At 39.2% G+C, this 27,493-nt stretch overlaps 1 protein-coding gene and 1 long non-coding RNA gene across 5 annotated transcripts in view; one reads left to right on the plus strand and one right to left on the minus strand.

The window, feature by feature from the left end:
* Positions 1-256: 256 nt before the first annotated feature.
* LOC123504495 lies at positions 257-24,302 on the plus strand. Of its 3 annotated transcripts, none has more exons than XM_045255065.1 (10): positions 258-360; positions 1,261-1,388; positions 3,983-4,182; positions 8,896-9,006; positions 10,092-10,283; positions 10,748-12,040; positions 13,462-13,573; positions 14,718-14,829; positions 14,952-15,071; positions 23,431-24,302. In XM_045255065.1, exons 3-10 carry the CDS (start codon positions 4,147-4,149, stop codon positions 23,618-23,620), a joined length of 2,166 nt encoding a protein of 721 aa, XP_045111000.1. In that variant the 5' UTR covers positions 258-360; positions 1,261-1,388; positions 3,983-4,146; the 3' UTR covers positions 23,621-24,302. The 3 variants fall into 3 exon arrangements, with proteins under 3 accessions (XP_045110999.1, XP_045111000.1, XP_045111001.1); XM_045255066.1 differs by lacking the exon at positions 23,431-24,302 and adding an exon at positions 20,730-21,482 and having other exon boundaries at positions 260-360; XM_045255064.1 differs by lacking the exon at positions 23,431-24,302 and having other exon boundaries at positions 257-360; positions 14,952-18,389.
* The window catches only part of LOC123504501, a 30,424-nt gene continuing 16,497 nt past the window's right edge, over positions 13,567-27,493 (minus strand). For both annotated transcript variants that reach the window (XR_006674846.1, XR_006674848.1), the window contains 2 exons: positions 19,160-19,281; positions 13,567-14,317 (listed from right to left, as the gene is read on the minus strand). This is a non-coding gene — a long non-coding RNA (uncharacterized LOC123504501). The remainder of the gene's footprint in view (positions 14,318-19,159; positions 19,282-27,493) is intronic.

The raw sequence follows: 27,493 nt of genomic DNA on the forward strand, positions 1-27,493 counted from the left end.
TAAGATTTTTGGTTATCTCAATGGATTCTGAAAAATCCATATCAATTAATTTCCTTCACAGTTTTTTGTATTTGGAAGTATTGGATTCTTTATGTTATAAGAATGATAACTAAAATCTCTGGGCGCCATTGTTATTCCGAATTGCTTCGAATCTCTGGTGTTCGAGAAAGTGTTTGTTCGAGCGTGATTCTGGATCTGTGACTGGAAGTTTTTCACAACCATGAAAATTTTAGAGAAAAACACCATCCAGTCAAATAGCATTCTACCCGTAGTGAAGGCTGTCTGTCTGCCATAATGTAGTTCTGGACCATTCTCTCGCTGTGTCCAATTGTGAAGCGTGTTCAGTCACTTATTTCGAAGGTATGGCAGCATTTTTTCTTTAAAAAATCTAATCATAACGTTTTCTTGATCACGCAGTGTTATTATAAGTATTGTTGAGTGTCCCAAGTGTCAATCGAAGTCCGATTCTCGTGTAGGATTGCCCGACGAGGTGTAGGTAAATTTTCCAGGTTGGACACACAGAGATGCGTTTTACGGTTACAGCTTAAGAATATGTAAGAGCTAGCTTAGTTTAGTTTAAGTTAGGTTAGACTGTTATCCCAGAGGAGATCCAGGATAGACTCTTATCTTTTTTGAGGAGAGGCTGGTTAAATTGAGAGCTGCGGCCCTAGCTTATGGTAGACATTTTGGATATGGTAGATTGATTTTGCTGGTAAGTGTTATTTATAAATCTGATAATTATTCTGAGAGAGGGAAAATGCCATAAATTGATACAGCAGTGTTAATGTAATGTGTGAAGCAGTGAAAATAAAAATCAGGGAAAAGTAAAGTAAAATTGACAAAGTGAATCGATGAAGAACCGCATCACTTTCTTTTGGCCTTGACACAACTATAAAGTGAACAACTTGCTTCCAAGTCTCAGGGAGAAAGGGCTTAAATTGTTTTGTCTCATCAACAGTGCTTCACCTTATTAGTCCTATATTTTATTCGCATCTTTTGGTCAAGGTCCTGTAGCTTTTCTTCCCCTATTAATTATTTTTTTCAGTACTTGAATGAATATTTCTTGTATTCGATTGTACTCGGAGAAGAAAAATACATAATAGTAGAAATCATTGGTAGGTGTTTTTCTTGTATCCCAATTGCATCATCAGGAAAATATTAAAATACTACTATTCTTTAATTTTCTATTTGATGTTATATATGGGTTGAGACAAAATAGAGGCAGTGTTATTGTGTCCAATCCTTGGTGGTGCGGGCCAGACGGGCGACGGGCGACAGTGACACCAGCAGCAGACGCGGCAGTAAACAAGCAGACGACGCCCACCATGACGCTGGCTCTCTGCTGCTCCTGACCCCGTGACTTCTCTCACTTCACCTCCACAGCACAGGTTAGTAAGTTGTGCCGTGACGCTGATGACAATGGCTGTTGCAGGATACATTTTCGGCAATAGATGTCATGGTGGGAGTGACAGGAGAAGAAAATTGTGACAAAAGGTTGGTGGCTGGGACTTGCAGCACGATTGTTTTGGTTTGGTAAATAGTAATTGTTCATTATTTGGCGAGTCTGTTATGTAGTCCGTGTGACAGCAGGTTTGTGTGAGGTTACAGTGGACATGAATCAGGGGCTTATAAGTTAAAACAGATGTAATCAGCGGGGTGAGGCAATGCTGTGCAGGCTGTGTTAGTCACCGTGACTTATTGGCCTGACTCATTAATGACACACAGTGCAAGGAACGTTTAGTTTGTGTAGTCATCTTCTACTTATAGTTCACGTGTATTTTCTTGCTTCCTTACTCAGTGATGTACATTCAGTATGTGAACTTTAACTATTGATGAGGATTCCTGACTTGAACATACGTAGTGGCCTGGACTATGAACATAAATAGTGGTTACAATTATCATTGTGTCTATTTCAATAATTTACTGGAACTTGAAAGTTAAGGAAATAAAAAAAAAGTGTAATGGACATCGCCATAATTAAGTGAAATTTTGGTCAGCATGCAGTTTCACCCAACCATGGAATCTGTGATGTGACATGCTTTTCTGGTGAGAAAAATTAAATGATTGATGGTATATAATTTCTGTCGTAAATGAATATTTTTGAGTTATGACTTTTTAACTCCAACTTGTTCCTACCTCACATTCCCAATGAACATGGAAGACCTGTGGGAATTTTTGGGTGAAGGACCATTAAAAATTGAGTTATGTGTGTTGCAAAGTCACATAAAAAAAAAAAAAAAACTAAAAATATTTTGATGGTGAAGGCAGCAGCTGGATGCAGCAGCTCCAACTGTTGGTTTGTTTATTTTGAATAGCATTGCCAATGGGTCTGTATATTTCTAGAGGTGACGATTGGCAATGTTTCTGACAGTGTTAGAAATAGTTTTAGAATTGTCAGGTTAGATTTTTCTTATATTCAAAATATATGTTTAAAAATTACCACCAACACAACCAACAACTTCTCACTCATAAGGTAATGCTTTTATTGTGGTACTAACCAAACCTAGCGTAATAACCTCCTAGCTGGGGATTACCTCCCCCCAGATCCCCTCATGGGTTACTAACCAAACCTAATGAAGTAACTTTCTAGCTGGGGGGGTAGGTGGGGGGGCATGTGCCCCCAACCAAACCATGTAACCTCGATTTAATGCTTATCAAAAAATTGTTGATTGGGTGAAACTTTAAATTGTTTGGTGCCGCCCCTCGTGCTGCTATAGTCTGACCGGGCTTAATTTACGGCTGTGGTGGGGCGAGGGTAGCTCTACAGTGCTGCCACGTTTCCCAAAAATGCGATGTGAAATGGAAGTTATTGGTGTACAAGGCATCGCAAATACCATCAATTCAGGTGTATAAAATTTCGACTTGTTTATATAGATGGCTGAATCAACAGTAACCATCATATGCATAAAAAAACTATATAGTACCATACAAACATGGCATACATGTTCATATATATATATATATATATATATATATATATATATATATATATATATATATATATATATACATACATACAATTATAAATGACTTACTAAAGAATCAGAGGTAAGCAGAGAGAGAGAGAGAGAGAGTAACAGAACAACAGTAGTGAAAACGTGGCAACACTGTACAGAGACGCTCGCCCCCCCACGGCCGTAAATTAAGGCTGGTCAGACTATAGCAGGCTATGATGTTGGGCTTAGTTAATAATCCTTAGGGGTGTTTGGGGAGCACAGCGCTCCTGGCCAGAAGGTAATTACATTGGGTCTGGTTAGTAATCTTTATGGGGGTCTGTGGGGGCACAGTCTCTGTGGCTAGAAGGTTGGGTTTGTTTAGTAACTCTTTCGGGGGATGTGATATAGTGGATAGAAAAAAAGTTTAGCATTGGCAGCGCTGCTTAACATAAACAAAACAGCACTTGCTGCCACTGTATCCAGCTGACACTGCCACCATCAAAGTTGCCACCATCAAAGTATCTTCAGAGTTTTTTTTATGTAACTGGCCTCTTTTGCAATGCACAATACTCAATTAAATGCTCTCTACCCAAAAATCCTGATTTTGCACAGATCCCCAAGGTCATTGGGAATGAGAATTGGGCATAAGTTGGAGTTGAAAAAACAATCATAACTCAAAAAATATTAATTTGCAATAGAAATTATATATACCATCAATCATTTCACTACATTTCTCACCAGAAAAACATGAGTCACATCACACATTCCATGGTTGGATAAAACTGCAAATTAACCCTCAAATTTCTGGTTCCTTAACATATTACGTTTTTTTTTATATATATAAGTGAATCTGTGATGTCAGTTTCAATCACTGAAACTAATTTGAAGTTTGGACCTGCAATTTTCCTTGGTTACAGTACCTGCCTTTATCAGTACTGATAATGTTAATGGTACCAATGAATTATATCAGAGAGGGGTATATTGATGACTTATTAACAGGATAACTGGAATTATTTGTAAATATGAATATATATTTTTTCCCACAGTCCAGTTTTCAACACTTCCTTGAGTGAAGCCCTGCAGTGGCCAGTGTTGTCCCTCCTCCCTGACATACTGGAGACCATGGAGGGGTACATTAGGCCCCTCCATTCATGAGGCTACAGTGGGAGGCCATGTGGAGGCCAGGGTCACCCCTCACCATGGCCACATTATGACCACACAGATACTGCAACCCATACCGTCACTTGTGAGTTTGTACTTGATTTGGTGTTGATTTTAATGGAGCTAGTGAGTGCTACAGTAAAAGTCTGTTAAAATGACAAGCAAGGAACCAGGAGTGTGTTGGGTTATTGGTTTCCTCAGTTTATCAAGATATATCCCTGAAATCACTATCCATAAGAAGTAAAGTACTAATAAAAGTACATGACATGAATGAAACGGGTGGTTGGTATATGGCGTACTGGGTTGGTTGGAGGTAGGGGAGCATTGGTAGCATAGTGTATGTAGCTGTACAGAGTTTTCATCACACCTGACAGTTTTCATTTGCCTGACTGTCAGAATTCGTTGGCCATACCTCACTTGGGTATACAGTGATTCCTCGTTTATTGCGATTTATGGATACCAGAACCCCCCCGAGAAAGGTGAAAAACCGTGAAGTAGGATTGCCCCCCCTCCCCCCCAGCAGGAATTTTGGTGTATGTGTATGTGGGTACCAGAATGTTTAAAATATGTTAACAGTATTTATACTTTGCGAAAGGTGAAAAACCGCTAAGTAAGATTTGCCCCCTCAGAGTGGGGATGTTGGTTCAGTTAGCAAGCTGCCTGGTAAGTATTCACATGCTTCTCTCTCTGTTCCGCGCCAACATCGGTCACAATGCTGAGTTGTGCAGTGCGTGACTGTTTTAATTATCAGTAGTATATAATATGTAATATGTAGTATGTGATAAATGAAAACCATTATTTCTTTTTTTCCTGGTAATTTTGCACCTTCAGACATTTCTGATGTCTAGTTATTGAGAAGTAAATTTCTGAAGTCTAGTTATTGAGAGGTCCCCATTCAGTTACTTGTCTAGATATAAATTACCTCTGTTATATATGTAACGTAAAAATTAAATAATAGTAATAATAATAATAATAATAATAACGAAGACAGCAACACTATATTAATATTACCGTAATAATAATAAGAGCAAAAGTTTAATAATAGTGTTACATTCACCGGTTAAATGGGTAAGATTGGCATCGGGGAGCTGATGAACAATAACATTAAAAAAAAAAACACACTGCAGGTTCAACTGGGGAGGATATGCAAAGGGGGCACTTAAGAAGCTATTTAATAACCCAATAACAAAGAAACTGACATACACATATAGATATAACATGAAACACATGAAACTGACATACACATATATATATAACACACAAATAAATATATCACACAAATAAATATAACAATAGAGAACCCAACTTAATACCTAACAATAATGCTAATTCTAAATGGAGGCAATGTGGAAAAAACGGGACGAGGGGAAGTGATACTTATGAGGTGTCGCAGTGGTGAAGTGCTGGGTGAGGTGGATCCCATGGTAGTCCAAAAGGCATATTGTTCACTGGTTGAGGCCTGGACCTCGACTGACTTCCAGAAATCAGGGAGCTCACTTAACACTTCCGCTTGAGTCGAATGGGGCCGCGTGAATCCAACTTCGGGACAGTAGTGGGGCTTCATGAGACGGTGACGTGGAAGGGGAGGTGGAGAGGTGGCGAACAAGGTAGCAAGCAGAGGAGGTGAGGGTAGTGGAGTATGTTACGGGCGGGCCGTAACATTTTCTCCCCCCTAAGACCTCCGTAATGGGCTCATGAAGGAGGTGAGATGGGAGATCTTGATAAGGCATCAGCGATGATGTTGTCCACCCCCTTGATATGGTGGACTTCCAAGTTGAAGGGTTGAGTTAACAAGGCCCACCTAAGTATGCGTTGGTTCCGGTTCTTCATGGCGTGAAGGAAGGCCAGAGGATTGTGATTGGTGAAGACCTTCGTAGTTTGAGGACCAGGATGAAGGTAGCACTCAAAACGTTGGAGCGCCAGGACGAGTGCCAGAGCCTCCTTCTCAATGGTGGAATAGTTCAGTTGGTGTTTCTTCAGCTTGGTGGAGTGATAGGCGATGGGATGGAGGATGCCGCTTGTGGGAGGACAGTACCCACTCCAACTCCACTCGCGTCCACTTGTAGATGGAAGAGGCGGGAGTGATCTGGTGTCCAGACCACTGGCTCCGAGGAGAGGAACGCCTTGAGATGTTGGAAGGCTTGGTCGCAGGTCGGGGTCCAGTGGAAAGGGACGGAAGTGCTGATAAGGTCCGTCAGGGGGGCGGCCAGGGTGGAGAAGTTCCTACAGAACCGTCTGTAGAAACCGGCCATCCCCAAGAACCTCATGAGAGCTTTCTTGGTGGTAGGGACAGGGAAGCCAAGGATGGCCTCCACGTTGGCTCTCTTGGGGCGAACCTTGCCGTTCCCCACCACATGTCCCAGGTAGACCACCGTGGACTTCCCGAAGGTGGACTTGGCCAGGTTGATTGTAAGACCGGCTTCCTGCAACCGACCCATCAGCCTCCGGAGACGGGTCAGATGTGTCACCCAGTCGTCCGAAGTCACCACCAGGTCGTCCAGATAGGCAGATGTTCCCTCCAAGTCCTGGGTGATGTAATTTATAGCCCTCTGGAAGGTGGCGGGAGCATTAGACAAGCCGAAGGGCATCACTGTGTATTGGTATAGCCCGAAGGGGGTGATGAAGGCGGATATTATTCGGGCCTCGTCCGAGAGGGGAATCTGGTAGTAACCCTTAAGTAAATCTATGGTGGTTACAAATTTGGCTACTCCTATGCTGTCTATAAGGTCCTCTATCAAGGGCAATGTGTAGGAGTCTGGTACCATCACTTTATTTAATTTCCTGTAGTCGGTGCAAAATCGACTACTACCATCTGGCTTAGATGTTAACAGGCAGGGAGAAGCCCAAGGAGATATACTAGGTTCTGCAAGGTGATGACGGAGCAGATAGTCTACCTCTTTTTTCATCAAGTCTCTTTTAATGGGTGAAATGTGATCGGCTGGTTGTCTTATAGGCTTGATGTCATTAGATATTAATGTAAGTATTATTTGCTCAGCGGGCAGAGGAAGAGCGTGAGGTGTCCATGCAAGAAAGACACGTCTTGGGAGGAAGCTCCCCTATTGGTGAACCTGCTGATGTCACTATGACGTCAGCAGGTTCACCCCCTTAGAGCTGCACATAAGGTCGACCTTCTATTCTATTGGCCTTGGATACAACAAGGGAAGATGTTGGGTGAGGCTGCATATGTATACGAAAAATACATGTACAGTGCTTTATGTACATTCTCATTGTTATTACACACCAACTTACCGAATTACTGTACGTACAGCATTAATAAGTGATGCCACAGACCCCAAGATATAGCGAAAACACCGCAGAACGTATCTATGAGTATGTATAAAAACTGCGAAACAGTGAAAGTCGAACTGCGAAATAACGAGGGAACACTGTACCTCATTCATTGTCAGCCGCTAGAATGCACAATTTGTCATCTTTAAATGTATGGAATGAAAGAGGTTCTTGACATAATTTTTGTGGATTTAAATTGTTTTAACATAATATTACTGCTTTTGCGATAGTTAGACAGTATATTTAAGTGAAAGAAATTTAATACTGTTTATACTGTACTGGTTAAGATTGTGGTGGATAGTTTGACACATGCTGGCTGCGTGAGGCAAGGTTTGTTTGTGTTTGGGAAAACTGATTGTATTGCTCCCAGCAGTTATAATAACACTTTATTGCATCAAAGGATATTATTTAGTCATCATTATTCATATTTATTGTTGAATTTATAACCAAAACAGTTGGGGATTGTGTTATGGTTACCATAACACAACATAACAAGGCTCTGGATGGTTATTATGATGATGACCAGAGTTCTGATGGACAGAAGCAGTGCTAGAACAGGGTAAATCCTGTCTTACCACTTATGAATGAGGTCACAAGTTTATGACTGGCCATATTAATCTGATATATATGTCTGAAATGTGCCATTGTGTTTCACGATGACAGTTTGTAGAATACCGGGCCTGGCGCCTGGTTTGAATTTGCACAGGCGCCTAGTTATGTCCATAAATAAATCTTTTCACTCCATCTTCAAAAATTTAGAATTGGGAAATTTGAATTATCAATGTTCAGATGAACAGATTTTTACTGTAGTTGCAACTGCATAGGTAAGTATTAAGTTTGTATCATGCTTGATGGTAGAGGATCATGTAACTTTTTTTTGTGTTGTTGAGTGAGTGAAGCCCTTTAGCCTACTTCTTTTCCGGTATTGTATAGTAATCGTATATACTAATTGAAGGAGGAGGAAGGTCTGATTATTGACCTTACTGGGTTTCCTCTGTTGGTGATCATTTGCAATATCTAGGAACAGTACATGTATAATGTGCTGAAAACTGAACTTGTGTTTCAATTTTTGCTGTTGTTGAGAACATCATTAGTAATTTGATCTTGGTTTTTCAGGCATTGGTTTTGTTAAAACTAATGCAAAGTGCATTTAATTTTGTCTTTTCAGCAGAACCTCACCTGACTGTATAGTGACTCAGTGTGGTGTGGCATATGGAAGTGGTAGGTGCAGCTGGTGTGAAATGAGTGTCAGTGAATGTGGAGAATGGTGTGCTGGATATTGTGAAAAAGTTGAAGGGAGGATGAGAGCATAAGAGTGTTCAAGCACAGGACTTTTGTTGAGAAGCATCCATAGGAAACTCTTAGAAACAGGCACCAAAAATATATTACTACTTGATTACTATGTAAATCTTCTAATTTCCATTATTGAAGAGCAGAGGAAATTATAAGAAAAGACTGTGATGATAAACATGGAACTATAAATTCAATCATCATGTGTTACTCTTGACAGGTGTTTACAGTGTTGATAAACCGTCCAGTTTGCCGCCTTAGTGCCAGAGCCCAGCATGCCATGGCGCAGCGCAACCGCCGTCAGATATATGAAACAGCCTTTGACAGTAAGGTGAGCTTGCATCGCCAATAAGTGTCTATTCTGTAGCAGACATTAGAGGAAGCCACTGCCTTTATAGAGTATTTGTGTGAGATTCCCAGCCTGGTATATAGATAGATAAAGACAGAATACATTTAATCAACTTTTTAGGCTAGGTGGTAATAATGCAGACAGTAGTTGTTACTTTATTGTATCCAGTCAAAACTTAGAGACATAATCATAAACAATACATATTAGGTACATACTATATGTGAATAGGTTATGTAACACAGGTACACAACTTACCCACATTATAGGTGATGATTACAAACTAATGTATTCTTGCACTGACAGTTGTTGAACTTACTAATTATTATATTCTTGCATACTAGTGTCTTCTTACAGAGATAGGTGTTAAATACATGTGTTAATGGTCTTCAGGTGACTGTTAAACAAAACACACACTCTTCCTGATGGGTGATCTAGCTAGTTGTACTGACGTCTGTCTCCTGCAGTGACACACATCCTCCCTGCTTGAGTATATTTAGTAATGTGTCCTTATTGTCCTTGGTTACTCCTTGCGTCCCTGCACAGGTTTAGGACAGCCTCGTATCAGCTTTGTCCTTCATTCCCTACTTCAACCTTGACTGTACAGTATATTTGCTAACTAAGCTAATCGTGACCTCTGCCCTAACCTCTAGGCCCTTCCCATTTCATAAAAAAAAACCCTCACTCACTCACTTGTCTTTTCTATCTGCTCAGTGGTAACATTAGTGACAACAAGGAAAGTTAGTGAGCTTTTTAAATTCATCATTATTGAAATGTATTTGTTCTTTATAGTGAAACTTCAGTTACTATGGTCATGGTTATCTGTTTTGTATCCAATGTTTTCTTTTGGAATTTTGGTTGAAATTCTGAATAAAAGGCTGTGAATTCATGTAACTATTAACTAATATTAACTTGGTCATAGTGTTGCAGGTAATGTGAAGAAATCTTTTTGCCAATCATTTGTTTCATCATTAGCTCAGTAACAAGTACCACCAAGGTTGCTCCTGTCTAGCATTCATAAGTTTAAACCACCACCATCTCTTACCTGATACCCACTTGCCTCGCCTCAGCCGGCCGCATGCTACCGGCAGGTGGAGAGGAAGGGGGAGGATGGGGGGGACCTGATAGACCGGATTGCCAACCACCCCATCCTACAACTGCTGAGCTTCCGCCGCCGGACCTCCCGCTCCTCTGCCACTCCTGCACACCCCCCGCCCACCTCCTCCGTCCTCCCCTCCACCTCTACTGACCCAAAGTTCCAGGTGAGTGACGGTCAAATTGCTTCGTTTAATATAGATACCTTGCTTTGCTTCTTTCCTTCACTATTTTTAATTCTGCATTTACTTCCACTTTCTTATTGCATTAGAGTTTTCTTTATATACTTTTAGCTTATTAGAATTATGTTGTTGTCCTTGATTTTTCTCATATTTTAAGCTCATTATTTAAATTTTTTTTATTGCAATGTAGTTTATTAGATTTTATCCGTTCTGGTTTACATATTCCTTCTTATGGGACATTGTTGTCAGTACAGTAACATTTTCTACAGCACCAACAATGTTAATTTGGTGCCACATCGCTCTACTTGCTCAAGCATCAGTGGTGTTAATTCAGCACCATGCTATTAACTATAGGAACTGCTCCGGAAATGATTAGCTCTGGTGGACTGAGTGGTTTCCACATGTCACCACAAAATATGAGGTTTTCTCATTTCCTGTTCTTTACCCAGGTGGGGGTGTTCACACCCAAGGGTGGCCGGCGGGAACGTGGGCGGGGCCGGGGAGGTGTGGCACCCCGTCCTGCCCGCAGTGTGTCCACCCATCACATCACAGAACGCCATGTACGTCCCATTGCCCTCTCCAAGAGTGATGATGAAATCTTGACACGAGGCTCAGATTCCTTGGAGGAAGAGGACCGAGTAGAGGATTATGTAGAAGGACAAACTGCCCAGGAGCTGTCAGCAGCCCTTCATCCAAACAGTATGGTTGGGGATGATTACTTTGCTCACACTGAGAAGAAGACGCCTCGCAAGAAGAAGTCCCGGTCTCGGGAGAAGCCAGAACTGAGCAAGTCGCAAGCCATTCCTGCCCGACCCCCACCCCGCCCTGTCCACCTCAGGAGCCCTCCAGGGACTGCACCACTACCCTTAAAATTTAGTAAAAAGCCAAGTGGAAATGACAAAAGTCCTTCTAGCTGGTTCAGTCCACCTCGCCAGAAGGACCTCAGTCTGCCTATTAAGAAGAGTCTCAGCAAAGAGCTGGCAGGCCTCGGCACTGCTGCTCCACCCAGCCAAAGCCGTGCTAGCCTCAATGCTTCCATGGAAGTGCTCCTTGACGCCTCTTCCCAGCGAGAGCTAAAGGGTTGCCTGCTGCCTCCACCTGGTCGCCAGTTTTGTAGTGTGGAGAGTGTAGTATCCAGCTTGGAGAGTTTGCGTAGCTCTGCCAGTGAGGGATCCTCTGCGCCCAGCAGCTACAAAAGCTCACTGGGAAGTGACTCCTCCTTGCTTTCCCGCCCTGCCCTAAACCTCTCTGCTCCTCACCGTTCCTTAATACAGTCAGCAAAGTTCCAGATCCTTTCTCCAATATCTGATAAGTCACAGGAACCCTCCTCAGAAACTGGAGGAGGCTCCCAAAAGGCTTCCCCTCAAGACCTGGTTGACATGCGGCTCAGAGCACCCCCACTGCGTCCTGCACTTCGCCCTCACTTGCGTCATGACTTCAGGAACTGCCATCACCCACTGCCTGGCCCAGGTGGGGAGGGGGACGTGCAAGGCTCAGATAGTGGCATTAGCATAGAATATGGACACCACCATCGGGGTGGTGGTGGGCCTGAAATACCGTATGGAGATCTGCCATTTGACATGCCCAAACTAAGGCGACGGCTGGCGGCAGCAGCAGCTCGGGGAGGAGGTGGCAAGACCTCCCTCTCCTCCAGCACCTCTTCTCTTTCCTCTGGGGCAAACAGTGAAGCTCCACACATGCCTCCATCCCGCATCACCCATCCCTCCATATCTAGACTGCAGGTAAACCATGAAAGCTAAATTTATATTGTAGTACTCACTTCCTGTAGATTGTAGAAGCATTAGTTATCTTGTGTTCTGTGGAAATTGTATCACCAGTAACTTTTGATAATGCTCTTACCACACTTACAGACACAACAAGGACCTTTAAATAGAAAGCAGATCCATGCCAATGAAAAAAAAAATGTTGTGTAAAGCAATAATAGGCAGCAATTGTATTAAATGGCTCTGAATCTGAGTGAAGTCAAGTAATTGGTGAGGTGCCACAGGGATCAGTTTTAAGGCCATTGTTGTTTGAAATATATACAAAATTAAAGATATGTATAGTGGAATTAGTAGTGATATTAATAAATTTGTGTATGATATGAAGATAGATTAATTTTAGGTCAGATTTGGATAGGATGAATGAATCGACAGACAGGTGGCAAATGCAGTTTAATATTTACAAATACAAAGCACTTAGCATAGGTAGAGGAAACCCACATAGCAGGTACACAATAAACCACAAAGCTCTGGTAGGTTTACGGTACAGAAAAGATTTGGGAGCTATTGTTAGTTCTGAAATAAGGTAAATAAGGTTCTAGGTTTAATTTTTAGTAATGTTAAAAGTCCCAAAGTAATACTTAAGTTATATTTGGAACTGGTCAGACCTTATCTAGATTATGGTGTACAGTTCTGGTCCTCACATTACAGGAAGGATACAGGTCTATTAAAATCAGTACAAAGCATGGTACAGTGGAACCATGCGTGCTTTGGGGTCCAAAGGGGTCTCCAAGCGCACGGGTTCGAATCCTGTCCACGGTCTGAGTGTAGGTTGGGCTTTGAAGGATATTCCCAGTGAAACAAGACTGAAGCTGTTAAATTTGCATTCCATAGAGAGGTGTAGGTTAAAAGGTGACCTGATGGTATTCTTTAGGTGGTATAGGGGTTATACATAAGGTTCTCAGAGTGGTAGATTGATGGAATGGACTCAGTAATCAGGATGTTAGTGGTGAGTTATTAGGGAGTTTTAAAGCAAGATTAGACTTGTACAGATGGGGATGATAGGTAGAAGTAATCGGTATATTTCGTACCGGGTCCACCAAATGTAGGTCTGATGACTTCTTGCAGCTTCCCCTATTTTCTTTCAGTTTTATGAGGATATACTGGAGTTACTGGATGGATTTTGAGATGGATATCCATGAAGCAAAGGATAGTTTCATATGAGAGAAATGAATAGACATTTTTCCATTCTTTCAGTTATGATGTGATGTCCAAGGTGACTGAGTGGTGGTGCATAATTCAGATAGCCTGGAGATCATAGTGTGTTTCCATTTCCATCAGTGGGAACTGAACCAAAAATATAACTATGATCATAAGTAATGTGGTGAACCTGCATGTAAAGGTCACCACAGTTGTCTGGCAAGTGTTCATATCTACCACAGGTCAGTGAAGGTCTCAGTGGCACCTCCTCCTCCACATCGAGTGACTGGGACAGTCGCTCCCGCTCCTCGGCAGATTCCAGCGATGAGCAAGGCACGCCCAAACTTCGTCGAGGTAAGTTCAATGTTAAAAACATCATCCTCAAAGCCAACAAGATCATTGTTATTATATTACTACTAGCCACATTGAGACAATCCACTGTCTCTGTTTAAAGTCCTCCAGGGTTGTGCATGGTGTGCTCAATGTGTCAGAAGGTGCCAGGGAAGGAAGGTAGTGAGACCATTGTTATGTAATATTGGGCAGTGAAAGGGACAGGAAGGGTGTTTCGTCTCACTCAGAAGGAAGCAGAGTGTAAAGTAACCCCTTTAAGGAAAGGTATTCCTGAATTAGATATATGGCTGTGTTGGTCACTATTTCCCCCATCCCTAACAAAATTAGGAAGACAGAAGGCCTCTATCATTTGGGTCATGTCTATCCAGGATTGTTCATTTATCCAATATACATCAAAGTTAGTTAGGTTAGGGGAGACTAGGAACATTCTCTCAAAAGTGTAAGTTGCACTGTAACTTGTGCCTACCCAGCACTTGAGGTTGGCCACTTTGAATTTAAAGGCTCTTCCCCCCTCCAGTGATGGTTAAGGGAAATCAGCTGCTACAGAGGCATTACCTCACCAGTAGACAGGAAGGGAGAGTGCATCCTCTTCAAGTGGACCAAGCACCAGTCCTTGCCCTCACAGGTGCAGGTGGTGGGAGTAGGTGGCTGGCTGCTGTCCTTGTCTAGTAGCATTTATTCTGTCATCTGAATCCTGGTACAGAGGAACACCACTATTGTCGTTATCACAGGTGAATGTTGGGCATCCTGCAAGACCCAAAAAAGGAACTGATTAGTGGCTTGTCTATTGAATATGTGCCAAATATATGGAATAGAACAAAGTACAGCCAGATTACTACTGATGTGGAATATGCTAAAATGAATTCCTTAAATAAAGAGGGATCACACTATAACATATGTGACTCACACCCTTGATGCAGAGATGGGCCACAGCAAGCGTTTCTAATGAATTCAGAAACATGGGGGGTGAGAAATTCACACCATAGGTTGTGAAATGGTGGGATTGAAATGTATGAGGTGCGTGATTTTCCTATGGCATCACGTACCATTACTTGTTTACTTTTTCCTGCTCTCAACTAACTCTATATCAGCCTCTTTTATTTTATGGCAATGTTTAATTTCTATTTCTATTCTTTCCTGCATCCAGAGGGCAGTTTAGGCAGGAATCAGAAAGAAGGTCTAGCACTGGACCTGGGTTGTGCTGCCCTCGCTATCAAAGGCCAGAAAGTGGATGTGAAACTGCCTTTACTTAAACAAGGGTAAGCTATATTTACTTTACACTGCTTTTTACATTAATGTGATAAACACTAATGTCAGTTATCAGAGATCTACTGGTGTGTAGTACTTTGTACTCAGTGCCTCGTCCCTGTTCCCTCTGTAGGTGGTACCATGGGGCACTGAGTCGCACAGAAGCAGAAGCCACCCTGAGGCATTGTGCTGAGGGTAGCTACTTGGTCCGCTCCCTCCATTTGGCTCGCCACCAGTACTCCTTAGCCCTCAAGTGGGTTCCAACACCTCATTTTATTGCTGCTTTCTTATATATTCCTTTTTTGTTGGAATGCTTTGTATATTATAATTTAATGCTTGTTTTTAGTGCCTCTTTGCCTAGTATTCATATTTATGGTTATTATTTATTAAGTGTCTGTTCTAGTCATCTAGTAGGTGCATTTACTACATGTTCTATACAGGAATTTCTCAATTTATGCATGTTTAGAACATGCAATTCTGGAATAACACAATGTCAAGGAAATAAAGTTGCGTGTCTAGTTAAGTTCCTTGATGCGGACACCAGGAGTAATCAGTGGCCGTATTCTACATACAGTGATACGTCGACATACGAATTTAATTTGTTCCGTGACAATCGTTATATATAAAAAAAAATTGCATATCAAATAAATTTTTCCCATAGAAATTAATGGAAATATAATTAATTTGTTCTTGTGATATGAATTTACCGCCCTTCCCCCCAAAAAAATTAACATGCTTTAAATACCAACCAAATATAGATTTAACAAGATAAATACAATGCTTATTGTATGCATGATATAAATGTACTATATTGCCCAAAATAACAACTTAACCCGCAAAACTTGGGACACCGATAGACGTTCAATACGCAAGCCTCGGGGCACGTCGATAGACGTTCAAGGTTTTATGGCTATATTCATTCCGTTTTATTTGCTTGTGAGCTGGCAACACTCATCAGGAGTAAACATATGCTCTATGTTACTAACGATGGATGGTGGGAGCGACAGTGATTTCATGGTGTCTGATTCCGCCACCTCTCCTGCGCATCTTACTTCTATACCTCGGGTCTCTTGCCATGTTACAAGTTGCTTGTGGGCAGAACACCATTTGTACTCACTCGTTTATTGGATTTCTAAATGTAATCAGTATGTGAATACAGGCTATTTTGTGTATTTCGCCAAACTTTTAAGAAAAAATACACACTGCCGAGGAGCAAAGACACATACATGCACAAAGAATGAACGATACACAACGTGGGCTGAATGTTCAGGGTGGACGTGGGTAGCTGAGCAATCGCTGTGCCACCTACCGATGGCTATTCTTATCTTTAAAATATCTTCATATTTCAAGACATAAATCACATGAAATTTTTCTTCGTATATAAAAAAAATCACATGTTGGGGCGTTCGTATCTGGAAGTATTACTGTATTTAGCATCAGGTCTCATAGAATTCATGACCGTCACTCCACTGACCTCCTTAAGGATCACAGTTTGTCAACTTAAATTTGAATATATAGAAAAACATGCTCGTGACATAATTTTCTTTTATCTAAATTTTTTCTATATTATCGTTAATTTAATAATAAAAACTGTTGAGGATCATGTTATGGTACATACTGCCACCTGTTGACAAGAATCAAGATGGTCATTGGTGGCACTGTAACAGGGTGAACCCTGTCTTAGTGTCTAAAATGCACCATTTTGTCTTGCTATGACCATATCATTAGCTGTGATGGCAGTTTATAGAATACAGCCCCAGTGTACTGCTAACACACTGTATCCTTCAACTTCATGTCAGCTGAATGCAATCTTTCAAAGCCCCAGTGTACTGCTAACACACTGTATCCTTCAACTTCATGTCAGCTGAATGCAATCTTTCAAAGCCCCAGTGTACTGCTAACACACTGTATCCTTCAACTTCATGTCAGCTGAATGCAATCTTTCAGACTTGGTATGTACTACATGTACACTTTAGTTCAGTAATCATGTTCACTTTATGTGATTTTTACATTTCACGACCTCTTCAGGAACGTATCCCTCGCATATTTCGAGAAATCCTTGTATAGTAATTTAGTTTCTAGATCCTACATTCTGGGTTTATATTCTATGAACTTTAGTTCTCTGTACAGTACTGTGTCAAGTTAGATGTTTGATTGGATCTTGAAAGTTCCACCATATATGAGGCATTAACCTATTGGAAAAATAATTAGGATTAAGCCTGCAACAAAAATGACCATCAATAGAATATTTAAATGCAACATTATGTATGAGAAATATCACCAAAGGCTTATTAGTGGTGAAAATATCTGGTTATCAAACAGCTGCACATTTGGTCACATACAAAGCTCTGTCGTCGCAGCCACCACTGTACCGTTCTGATACTGTATTACTGGTAACACTGGTAATATCTGTATTAGCATAGTACCGGTATACCGGATGCTGGTGCGCATCCCTAGTCCTGCTGCAGTCTTGAGAAAACAACATTCTTCTGCATTCTGTCGATAGTTTTCATTTAAAAACTTACTATGACACCAAAGAGGCTTATTAGTGATGAAAATAAGGAATTTAGTGAGAGTACAAGTGTTTGTGAGCCACAGCCCTCCATTAGTCGATTCACAGGAATCACTCCAGGAGAAAAGTTACAAAGACGTTTTCATGGATAGTGACTCTTCTACTGGCGATTTCCCTCCTCCACCCTACCCTTCTCCCCTCCTCTTCTAAGTTATCCATCACCAGCCTTCACTTATGGTATATACAAATAAAAATTGTAAAAAATACATTGAAATTTTTACGAATAGTTGAACTCTTTAACACTTGAAAAGCCATTTGGAACTAATTAAGTTCGAGTATTGAATCTCCACTGTATAGTTTTCCCTACATACAGACATGAAAACTAATGAGAGTGAAAAGAGCAAAAGGCTTAATCAGCACTAATGGGTGGTGGTAGTGCCCACTGTACATCTCTACTCTCTTCACCACTATCATCACCATTAATTTTTCTTTTTTTGTCCGCTCCAGTTGTACAACTAGATGACAAAACTTCTACCCATTGTAAAATATTATAAATCCAGGACACAATGTAATGAGTGTAGTGCTTAACTTGCAGTGCAGGTTAAATACATGTGCTAGTTATAACTTACTTGCACTCGCAAAATTTGAAACTTATTTTAGTGGTGGCAACGTCTTCATAATGTTGACTCTAAAAAAACAAATGGTGTGCATGACTGCATGTGTGCTGTTAGGGGGTTACCAGAGTGCATTTTTTTTTTCCCATGAAGAGTCAGATCATAAGCATATATTAAATCTGTCAAACTGATTCACCAAACTTGATGGAGTACTGTATTACATTTTGTTTAAGAATGTCATTGTTTTTTTCATGTACTTTTGTGTTTGTATGATGATTAGTGCTTGTGACCAAATTGCTAGTCAGAGGACACAGGTTTGTTGTTGCTATACAAGTGGCTTTTTGGGAATGGTGCATGCATATTATTTTGGTTATTTCTGTATATTCAGGATAAACTTGGAGACAGTGTGACACAAAATTAAACAAAATTAAAACTATAAAACTAACAAAGATTTTACAAACATTACTTTGGCTGTTCAGTGTCTGGATCTCCAATAGAAATGAAAACAGACTTTGTTAAAACATTAACATAAATATGGATCATGCAAAGTGAAAGAAAAATTGAACATTTTGGTAGGCTAAAAATATTTTTTAGTAGTATTATAGCAACTAGCTTCTTGAAGGAAAAACACAAAACGCACCTTAGGGAGAGCACAAGTGAATGAGTGTGTGGCTGTTGCCTCTTTACTGTCTGCTGCCAAATGGAAAACAAAGACTACTCACTCAGTTCCTCTACTTGTTCAAACATTCTCAATATTTGACACAAACACACACACACACACACACACACACACATGCCCGGTGGTAGCTCAGTGGTTAGTGCGCTGGCTTCACAAGCCAGAGGACCGGGGTTCAATTCCCCGGCCGGGTGGAGATATTTGGGTGTGTCTCCTTTCACGTGTAGCCCCTGTTCACCTAGCAGTGAGTAGGTATGGGATGTAAATCGAGGAGTTGTGACCTTGTTGTCCCGGTGTGTGGTGTGTGCCTGGTCTCAGGCCTATCCGAAGATCGGAAATAATGAGCTCTGAGCTCATTCCGTAGGGTAACGTCTGGCTGTCTCGTCAGAGACTGCAGCAGATCAAACAGTGAAACACACACACACACACACACACAAAAGGCATGTGCTTTTGTAAGGGCTAAACCTCCTAAACCTTCAAGCAGAATCAGGTCACACAACCAAGTGAAGTGCCCATAAGTTGAGCAAGGTTTTACTTACATTTTTTATTTTTTTATTTAGTACTTGTTATGAGGGTCTTGCTTGTATTGGGCAGGAAATGACCATACGTATCACTCATGACTTGAGTATTCCCTGAGATATCACTGTGTACGTATGTGTATCTGGAAGAAAAAAGGAATGATGAGTGAAACAGTAAGAAATTTAAAAAAGATAATATTTCTTGAAAGAAAAAGAACCCTTCAAGATCTATAGTTCACTTTTGATGCACCGTAAGTTTCCTTTATCATGTTTCTACCCTTGATGCTCACTACACTGTGTGCTTAAATAAATACCGAGATTGTGTGCTAAAATAAATACTGAGATAAAAAACTTTATCTGATGTAGTTGGCGGTGCCATGATCGTTTTGTTTACTATCTCAAGCCTCCCATTAACTTTGTACACAAGAAATAAGCAGCAATTTAATAATTTTTGCTGAGTAGATAAAAATGTTATCATGCTCCCAAATGTAAAAATGCTTAATTTTGAGTTATGGGACTTTAAAGTGTCTCAACATTATAATTTCATCATAAACAACACCAAATGAACTTGTTATGTGATATAATATAATAACATGCTTACATAAATGCTTCATATCATGGCATATAGCACAACCATTAGTCTGAGCTGAAATATTACTTTTTTTTATTTATTTATTCATATATTTTTTTTCTAATATTATAACTTAGCAAAGTATATCTTTGGTAAGCTGAGCGTGGAATTAAAGAATAAAATCCTTATTGTGTAACTGCAAAAGGTAGGCAGTACCTGCTGTGCTGTCTGCCAAGACCGTCTCACCACAAGAGAAACAAGAATGTTTCACGGTAAATCAACATAAAATTCCTTCAAACTATTATTTACTAGACTTAATCACTTTCACTGGCACACAACAGTACAAGTACAGTCACTTTTCTCATGTGTAGTAACAGAACCACTGTCAGTGGCATTTATATTGGCATAACTGTGTGCACTAGATGCTGCACATGACTGCCATGGCCATTCCACATGACCACTATCACTAGCACCAAAGTGTGAAAGGATGGGTTGTATATATTCCCAAAGAAAGCAAAAACTTGACAACATATTAGCATCATGATTCAGTGTAAATAGTAAATCACTACCAGTGTCCTGCTAAGATGCAGCATCAAAACATACTTGTTTCTTCCCTATGTGCAAGGAATTATAACGCTGTATGTTAATCATGTATCTTAGCAGGTAAAGTAAATTTATATACAAAGGAAAAAAAACGCTTTCATTCCAAGGTAATGATACAACCCACACCTGAGATAAAGTGTGCAGTATTTATCTTATTTTGTCATATTTCCTGCATACTACTTGATGATGACAGCGATGATGGCTAATATTTCATTAGATAGTCAATAACACAAAAATTAAGAGATTTATTTTCCAAGCATACAAAGTTTTTTGTATGAAATTAATTTGTCTGGTAAATGTGGCAGTTTTTCCAAACCATTGGAAATGCCTCAATTTTCCCTTTGGTCATATTCTTGGATAAATGTTATATTCATTTACTACTCTATAATTTGTCCAAAGTTACATCTTTTCTCACAGAGTCATGAGACTTTTCTTCCATTTGGGAGTAAAAAGCCTGCCAAAGGAAGCTTGGGAGCCAAGGAAGCAGTCAACAAGAACCAAGTGGCTCAAGATGGAAAAAATAGTGACCCTGCAAACACTGAAAAATGCTATGCTGGCTTCTTAATGGCATTGTGGCAAAACAGATTTTTTTTCCTTCAGCTTTTCATAGAAAATTGAGAAAGTTATGAATACTATTGACACATCATATTTTTTCTCTTCATTAAATCGTGTTTGAGAACGTCTAGAAAAAAAAAATGCTGCAACAGTACACATCCAATGGACAACGAAAACAGTGCTAAATGAGTGCTGCCTAGCACTCATTGGATAAGTCTAACTTACTTTCTTTGTCAATGTGTTTTGTCAACCAGAAAATACGTCATTATATCTATTTGTTGAGTGACAGTTTGAAGAGTCTAACAGTTTATGGTCATGTTAATTTCAACTTACAATGGTATTGCAAGCTCACTGCCAATATAGGTACAGTCTACTTTTACCAAATGTGCCAATGTCCCTTCACTTTTCTCTCAATTATAACAAAGTGGCAGCCAGTCACTATGCTGTGATACTGCTGATGTGTCTCTGTCTTGCCCAGGAAACCTCTCAGCTTGACACACGCAACACTGTCTGAATGGAATGTTACAGAATGAATACAACTCACAACCATCATTCTGTATAATAAAAATTTATATTTTACTTGCATTCTACACACCAATATTTTTATAAGCATTATTTGTCTTTCTGTAACCCTTGACACTTTAAACACTACAAATATTCAGTGGTAAAATTACATCTAGTTATATTTCAGAGACATTTTTTTTCACATTTCAAACACTATAATGAATAAAAAAAGTTTTCTAGGACATGTCCATGACATACACTAACAATTCTCAGCACAGTGATTGACTAACACTTATGCAATCAAAACAGAAGAATATGTGGGCTGGTATGGTCTCCTGTGACACTTAAAAACCTGGCTTGAGTTTTGTGACAACAAAATATCCCTGGTACAGACACACATCTCTATCTAATGCTAGAATTCAGTATTATTATTACTTTCATTTATTCACTCATTAGCAGCAACCACTCTCCACACACACACACACACACACACACACACACACACACACAATACAGTGGGCTCCGAACTTAAAGAAACACATAAGGAAACTAGAGAAAGTACAGAGGGCTGCAACAAAAATGGTGCCTGACTTAAGAGATTTGACTTATGAAGACAGACTGAACAGAATGCAACTTCCGACCCTGGAAAACAGAAGAGAAAGGGGAGACCTGATAGCAATATACAGAGTGATGATTGGCATGGAAAAAATGGATAGGAAGATCTGTGTATGTGGAATGAAAGAATGTCGAGAGGGCATGGAAAAAACTAAAATGGCCACTTATAGGAGAGATGTGAAAAATATAGCTTCCTCATAGAAGGGTGGAAGCATGGAATAGTTTAGACGTGGAAGTGGTCAACGCAAGGAATATTCATGATTTTAAGAAAAAGCTGGACATTAGTAGATATGGAGACGGGACAGTACGAGCATAGCTCTTTTCCCGTATGTTACAATTAGGTAAATACAATTAGGTAAATACACACACACACACACACACACACACACACACACACACACACACACACATATCATAGAGGACAAACCTGATAAAACAAAACATTGGTCAGGGATACTATGGGGGAAAAAATGTATGATAATCTTTGAGGTTAAGTAAGAGAAACTCCCTCACAGGTTAGTAAAGGAAGGGATATGAAAGTGACTTGGACTGTAGTGCAAGTGCAGGAGGAAGAAACATAACAAATGAGAAGCATCCACAAAATTGTGAAATGTGCAAAAAGTAGAAAAACACTAGTAAGGATTGAGTCAGTGTGATATTGAAAAAAATTCCAATAGGGGCATTGAACCTACCTTGAACTGAACAATGGAAAGATCTGGTTAAGGAGACTTGAGAGAGAGAGAGAGAGAGAGAGAGAGAGAGAGAGAGAGAGAGAGAGAGAGAGAGAGAGAGAGAGAGATACAACAGCTATAAGTACTCAAACTTTATTTAAGGACAGCAACAAGATATACATAAATCTGAAATCTACTAAGGTATATTACTGTAAATACAACAACCACTAGTGATGTGATTTTAACTTAGTAAAGCTTTTCATTTCTATTGTATATCTACTTTTTTGTTATTAGTCTATTAGAAGAATGACCTTTTGTATACTCTGCCTTTGCATATTTCTGTAGCATTTATGAAAGTAATTATTTTGTTCAATACTATTTCATATTTTTCTCATATATATATATATATATATATATATATATATATATATATATATATATATATATATATATATATATATATATATATATATGCAACATCATGTTTTCTATATTACCAAAATTTATCAGTCTTTGATATGTCTGCTGGTACAGTACTGCTTACATCAGTGAAGCTAAAGTCTTGCTAGATTTTTACTTAGTAATTTTTTATTTGGGGTACTGTGGGTATTATAAAGAAAAGCTAAGTGTTTATCACTAACCTCTCTACCTCACCCTTACCCACATTACCCCACCTGTCCCATAACCCAACTCCTCCCCTCTCCTGTCATGGCTAACCCACCCTCCCTCCGTCCCTGCCTGCCCACCCGTCCCCACCCACCCCAACACACCAGGTCTGCCAGAGGCTTCATGCATCTCAAGATCCAGTTTGACCACAAGACCGGCCAGCACATGCTAGGGCGTGGGACAGCCCAGTTCCCTTCCGTGCCACTTATGGTGCAGCACTACAGCATCTTCCGCCTGCCCATCAAGGGGGCGGAACACATGGTGCTGCTCTACCCGGTGATGCACGAGACTCTTTAGTGTGTGTGTGTGTGTGTGTGTGTGTGTGTGTGTGTGTGTGTGTGTGTGTGTGTGTGTGTGTGTGTGTGTGCAAACATGCACACTAGTGTGCAAATACAATACCAAAGATTAGTTGACTGACAAGTACATTTATCACCTCATCAGTGTGACATTAGTGCTGCTATGATGGTCCAGGTCATGAGTTACAGAGGCTCATTGGTGCCTGAGGTTCATGGTACTTATGAGGGGCACTCAGTGTGCAGTGTTTCCTGGTAGTTGTCAGGGTCATGGTACGACATCAGTGCAGATAATGGTATCTCTTTAGAGGACAACGACACATTTGCTCTGGTCCTCTTGGTACCTCTGAGACTGAGAGGGTTGTGGTTCAATCTTGGAGCTTCAAGGTACCAAAAATCAGGGTCATGGTGCCATATTTTAGGTGGCTTGTCACACCATAAGCTCATCATGTCATATTTACTAAGGTATTGTGCCAAGATCCATGGACTGCAGTGTCTTAGATGTTACTGCACCATGTTCATGGATTATGGAGGTGTGTGGTGCTGCTTTTCAGTGCCCTGCTTCAAGGCTTCCTTGCTCTCGTATCAGGTCAGTGGGATTCTTCATTTGTCTATATTTATATAAAGCAATTGGTTTGAGGGTTAGCTATTCTAAGAGTCAATTAGAAAAAATAATAATAGAATAAGATAAAAAAAAAAAAAAAAAAAAATGATCACATGTATTATATTGCAAGACAGTGATGCAAAATTTTTAAATACTGCAGAAATACATTAATATATATATATATATATATATATATATATATATATATATATATATATATATATATATATATATATATATATATATATTTATATATATAATGGAACCTCAGCTACTGAAGACCTCCCTTTTTCAAACAAAATTTACTACTCATAATTGTTTTGGTTGTTGTACCATAACCATGTTCTTGAATGAAGTTACTATTTTATTTAATTTTTGAACAGACAGTGCAAAAATATCATTAATTGATAATAGTTTCATTAAATATATCCATAATTTGTATGTACGTATTTGGATGAGACACAATGAACAGAACACAAGATAGATGGGTGTCTGGGAATAGATTGATTAATTTTCCCTTCAATTCCTGTGTGGAAAATAGTGTTTCCCAACATTCTAGATTTCATACAAGGATTCTGGAACAAATTAAATTTGAAAACTGAGGTTCCACTATATATATATATATATATATATATATATATATATATATATATATATATATATATATATATATATACACACAAAGTACTAGTCATAAGTATCGAACAGGCCCCTGGCTTTGGGGTCCAATACTAATGGCGAAAACAACCAAGGTCGTCTTGAGAATGAACCACTTTAGCCAAAAGCATTAGCCTCTACCATGATGTCACCACATCCCCCAGCTTCACATTGCTGACTCCTAACCCCCCCGTCAGCAGGATGCCCTGAGGTGTGTTGGAGAGCAGGAACCTGTAGCAACTTTTCTGCATCCTGCTGTATTATTGCACAATAATATCTTGTGATAATTCATTCTTCACTAATATTGTTAAAACATAACAATAATCATCTGAGACTATTCTACACATCATGAGCTTCAAGGAAGCAAGTAATTCAGTTACAGAAATAACTTAACAGTTGGCAATGTCCAGGACAAGTGAAGCGTTGGTCATGGCAGTTCAGAGTAAGGGAATGGTAATTTCTGTAGCTAAATGACTTGCTTCCTCGAAGCTCATGATGTGTAAAATAGTCTCAGATGAATATTGTTATGTTTTAACCATACTAGTGAACAATCAATTATCACAAGACATTATTGTGCAATACTACGGCAGGATGCGGAAAAGTTGCTACAGGTTCCTGCTCTCCAACACACCTCAGGGCATCATGCTGACGGGAGGTTGGGAGTCAGTGATGTGAAGCTGAGGATGTGGTGACATCCTGGCTAAAATGGTTCACTCTCAAGATGACTTTTTTTTCCCCATTAGTATGTATGACTAATTCTATATATGAGGCAATTTGGATCATGCAATAAAATAAATTATACAGTTGAAAAAGTGTCAAAGCAAAGCCTTTATGCTAAATGGTGCCAAACTTGAGCAGTCAAGACAAAGAGCAAAGTAGTGCCAAATGAATGTGTACCTTAGAAAACATTGCATAAAAATGTGATCCTGTACAGGTAGAATCAGTGCCAAAAATGAGATAACACAAGATGAACTGAGAGAACAGTATCAAGTTCAAAAGTCTTCATAAAGAGGAACAGTGTGAATTGCAACACAGAATAACCAATACTATCTAGGTGGACCGCCAGACTAGAAAGTAAACACTACACCATAATGATTGTGAAATATCTTGGTCCTAATTACTTGTATGTATATATGAAATAAGGACATTTTTCATATTCAGTACTTCATTTACAACTTCATAATCAGGTTTAAGTTATTTCAAGATTTATACCACTATTTTCACACCACACTGTTAGAACCTGACGTTGGACTATGAATAATGTTGCAAAGTACTGAATGAACCATCCAAGGTTAACCTTGAGCTTCCAATACATTTACATAACCATGTTTTAACCTGTAGCCCTCTTCTTAGATATTTCAGAACCATAAGTAAACCATCCATTATCAACTTTGAGCTTCCAAAACCTATTTAGGACCTTGTTTCTTCACCCTTAGTATTCCCTAACAATTGGCACCTCCTTCACGAAATAGACTATGAATGCTTCATTTTCCTTTCACATCTAAGCTTCCATAACATAGTGCCACTCATTTGCTTAGGGCTTCTAGGACATCTTGGAGTGTCCTGCTTCTCCATAGTAAAACTTCCATTTAATATAATTATATCACCAAGAATTTTTATTGCCTACATTTAAATTTCAAAAATTTTATATATATATATATATATATATATATATATATATATATATATATATATATATATATATATATATATATATATATATATATATTACATCTTTAATTCTTAAGACTGAATCAGATGTTCTGTCTGGCTGTGCTATGACAGAGTGACAGGAACAAGGTGATTGAAGTGCATTCCTGCACATGATTCCATTTGTTTACATTCACATTATATACCATACATCTTTTTTAATACCACCAGTTATGATGATGCTTTTCAACTTTTCTTCATTGATAAAATTTTTCCTCTAATATAGAAATATTAACAGCAAAATCTTTTGATGGAAGTTTTACTGTACCTTTAGAATATGTAGAATGGTAATGTAATAAATACTATATGTTTGTGGGGCACCTAGAGCTTTATACTAGAGGTACTGTATTGGACTTATTTTTTTAGCTCCAAAGTATTTTTTTTAGACTTTTCTGAACATGTACTGTAGTAATATAATTCTTACAAACAGTTTTTGAGCTTCCACAGGCTATTACAATCTTGCATAGATTCCTGAATTTCTCTTAATATATATATATATATATATATATATATATATATATATATATATATATATATATATATATATATATATATATACCTGGGAGGAAAGTCATATTCTCTTAAGTGAAAGATCAAATAATTCTTCTAAATCAGAAATATTCTTTAGTCAAATGGTTTTATTGTCATAGTGTAAAGGTCACTGTGAGTGCACATCAGTAACAAGTAACAGATACAGGTTGTCCTGAAATGTACAGCTGGTCACTGTTACCATCTGTTCATTATTTGATACAACTATATACTGCATTCTTTCCTTTGCTGTCCTCTTCTCAAACTTTCAATTTCTAACTTGGAAGGACTTGATCTTTTATACTGAATATGTGATTTTCCTCCTGGAACACCTTACATATATATATATATATATATATATATATATATATATATATA

Source organism: Portunus trituberculatus, chromosome 16 (assembly GCF_017591435.1).
Source record: "Portunus trituberculatus isolate SZX2019 chromosome 16, ASM1759143v1, whole genome shotgun sequence".
Lineage (NCBI taxonomy): Eukaryota > Metazoa > Arthropoda > Malacostraca > Decapoda > Portunidae > Portunus > Portunus trituberculatus.

Excerpts from the sequence above, each read along its gene's own strand:
- LOC123504495 (XM_045255064.1), top strand. The coding sequence starts at position 4,147 with ATGACCACACAGATACTGCAACCCATACCGTCACTT. Across the intron at positions 10,284-10,747 it reads CTACTGACCCAAAGTTCCAG|GTGGGGGTGTTCACACCCAA; the intron begins GTGAGTGACGGT and ends TTCTTTACCCAG. Across the intron at positions 14,830-14,951 it reads CTGCCTTTACTTAAACAAGG|GTGGTACCATGGGGCACTGA; the intron begins GTAAGCTATATT and ends TTCCCTCTGTAG.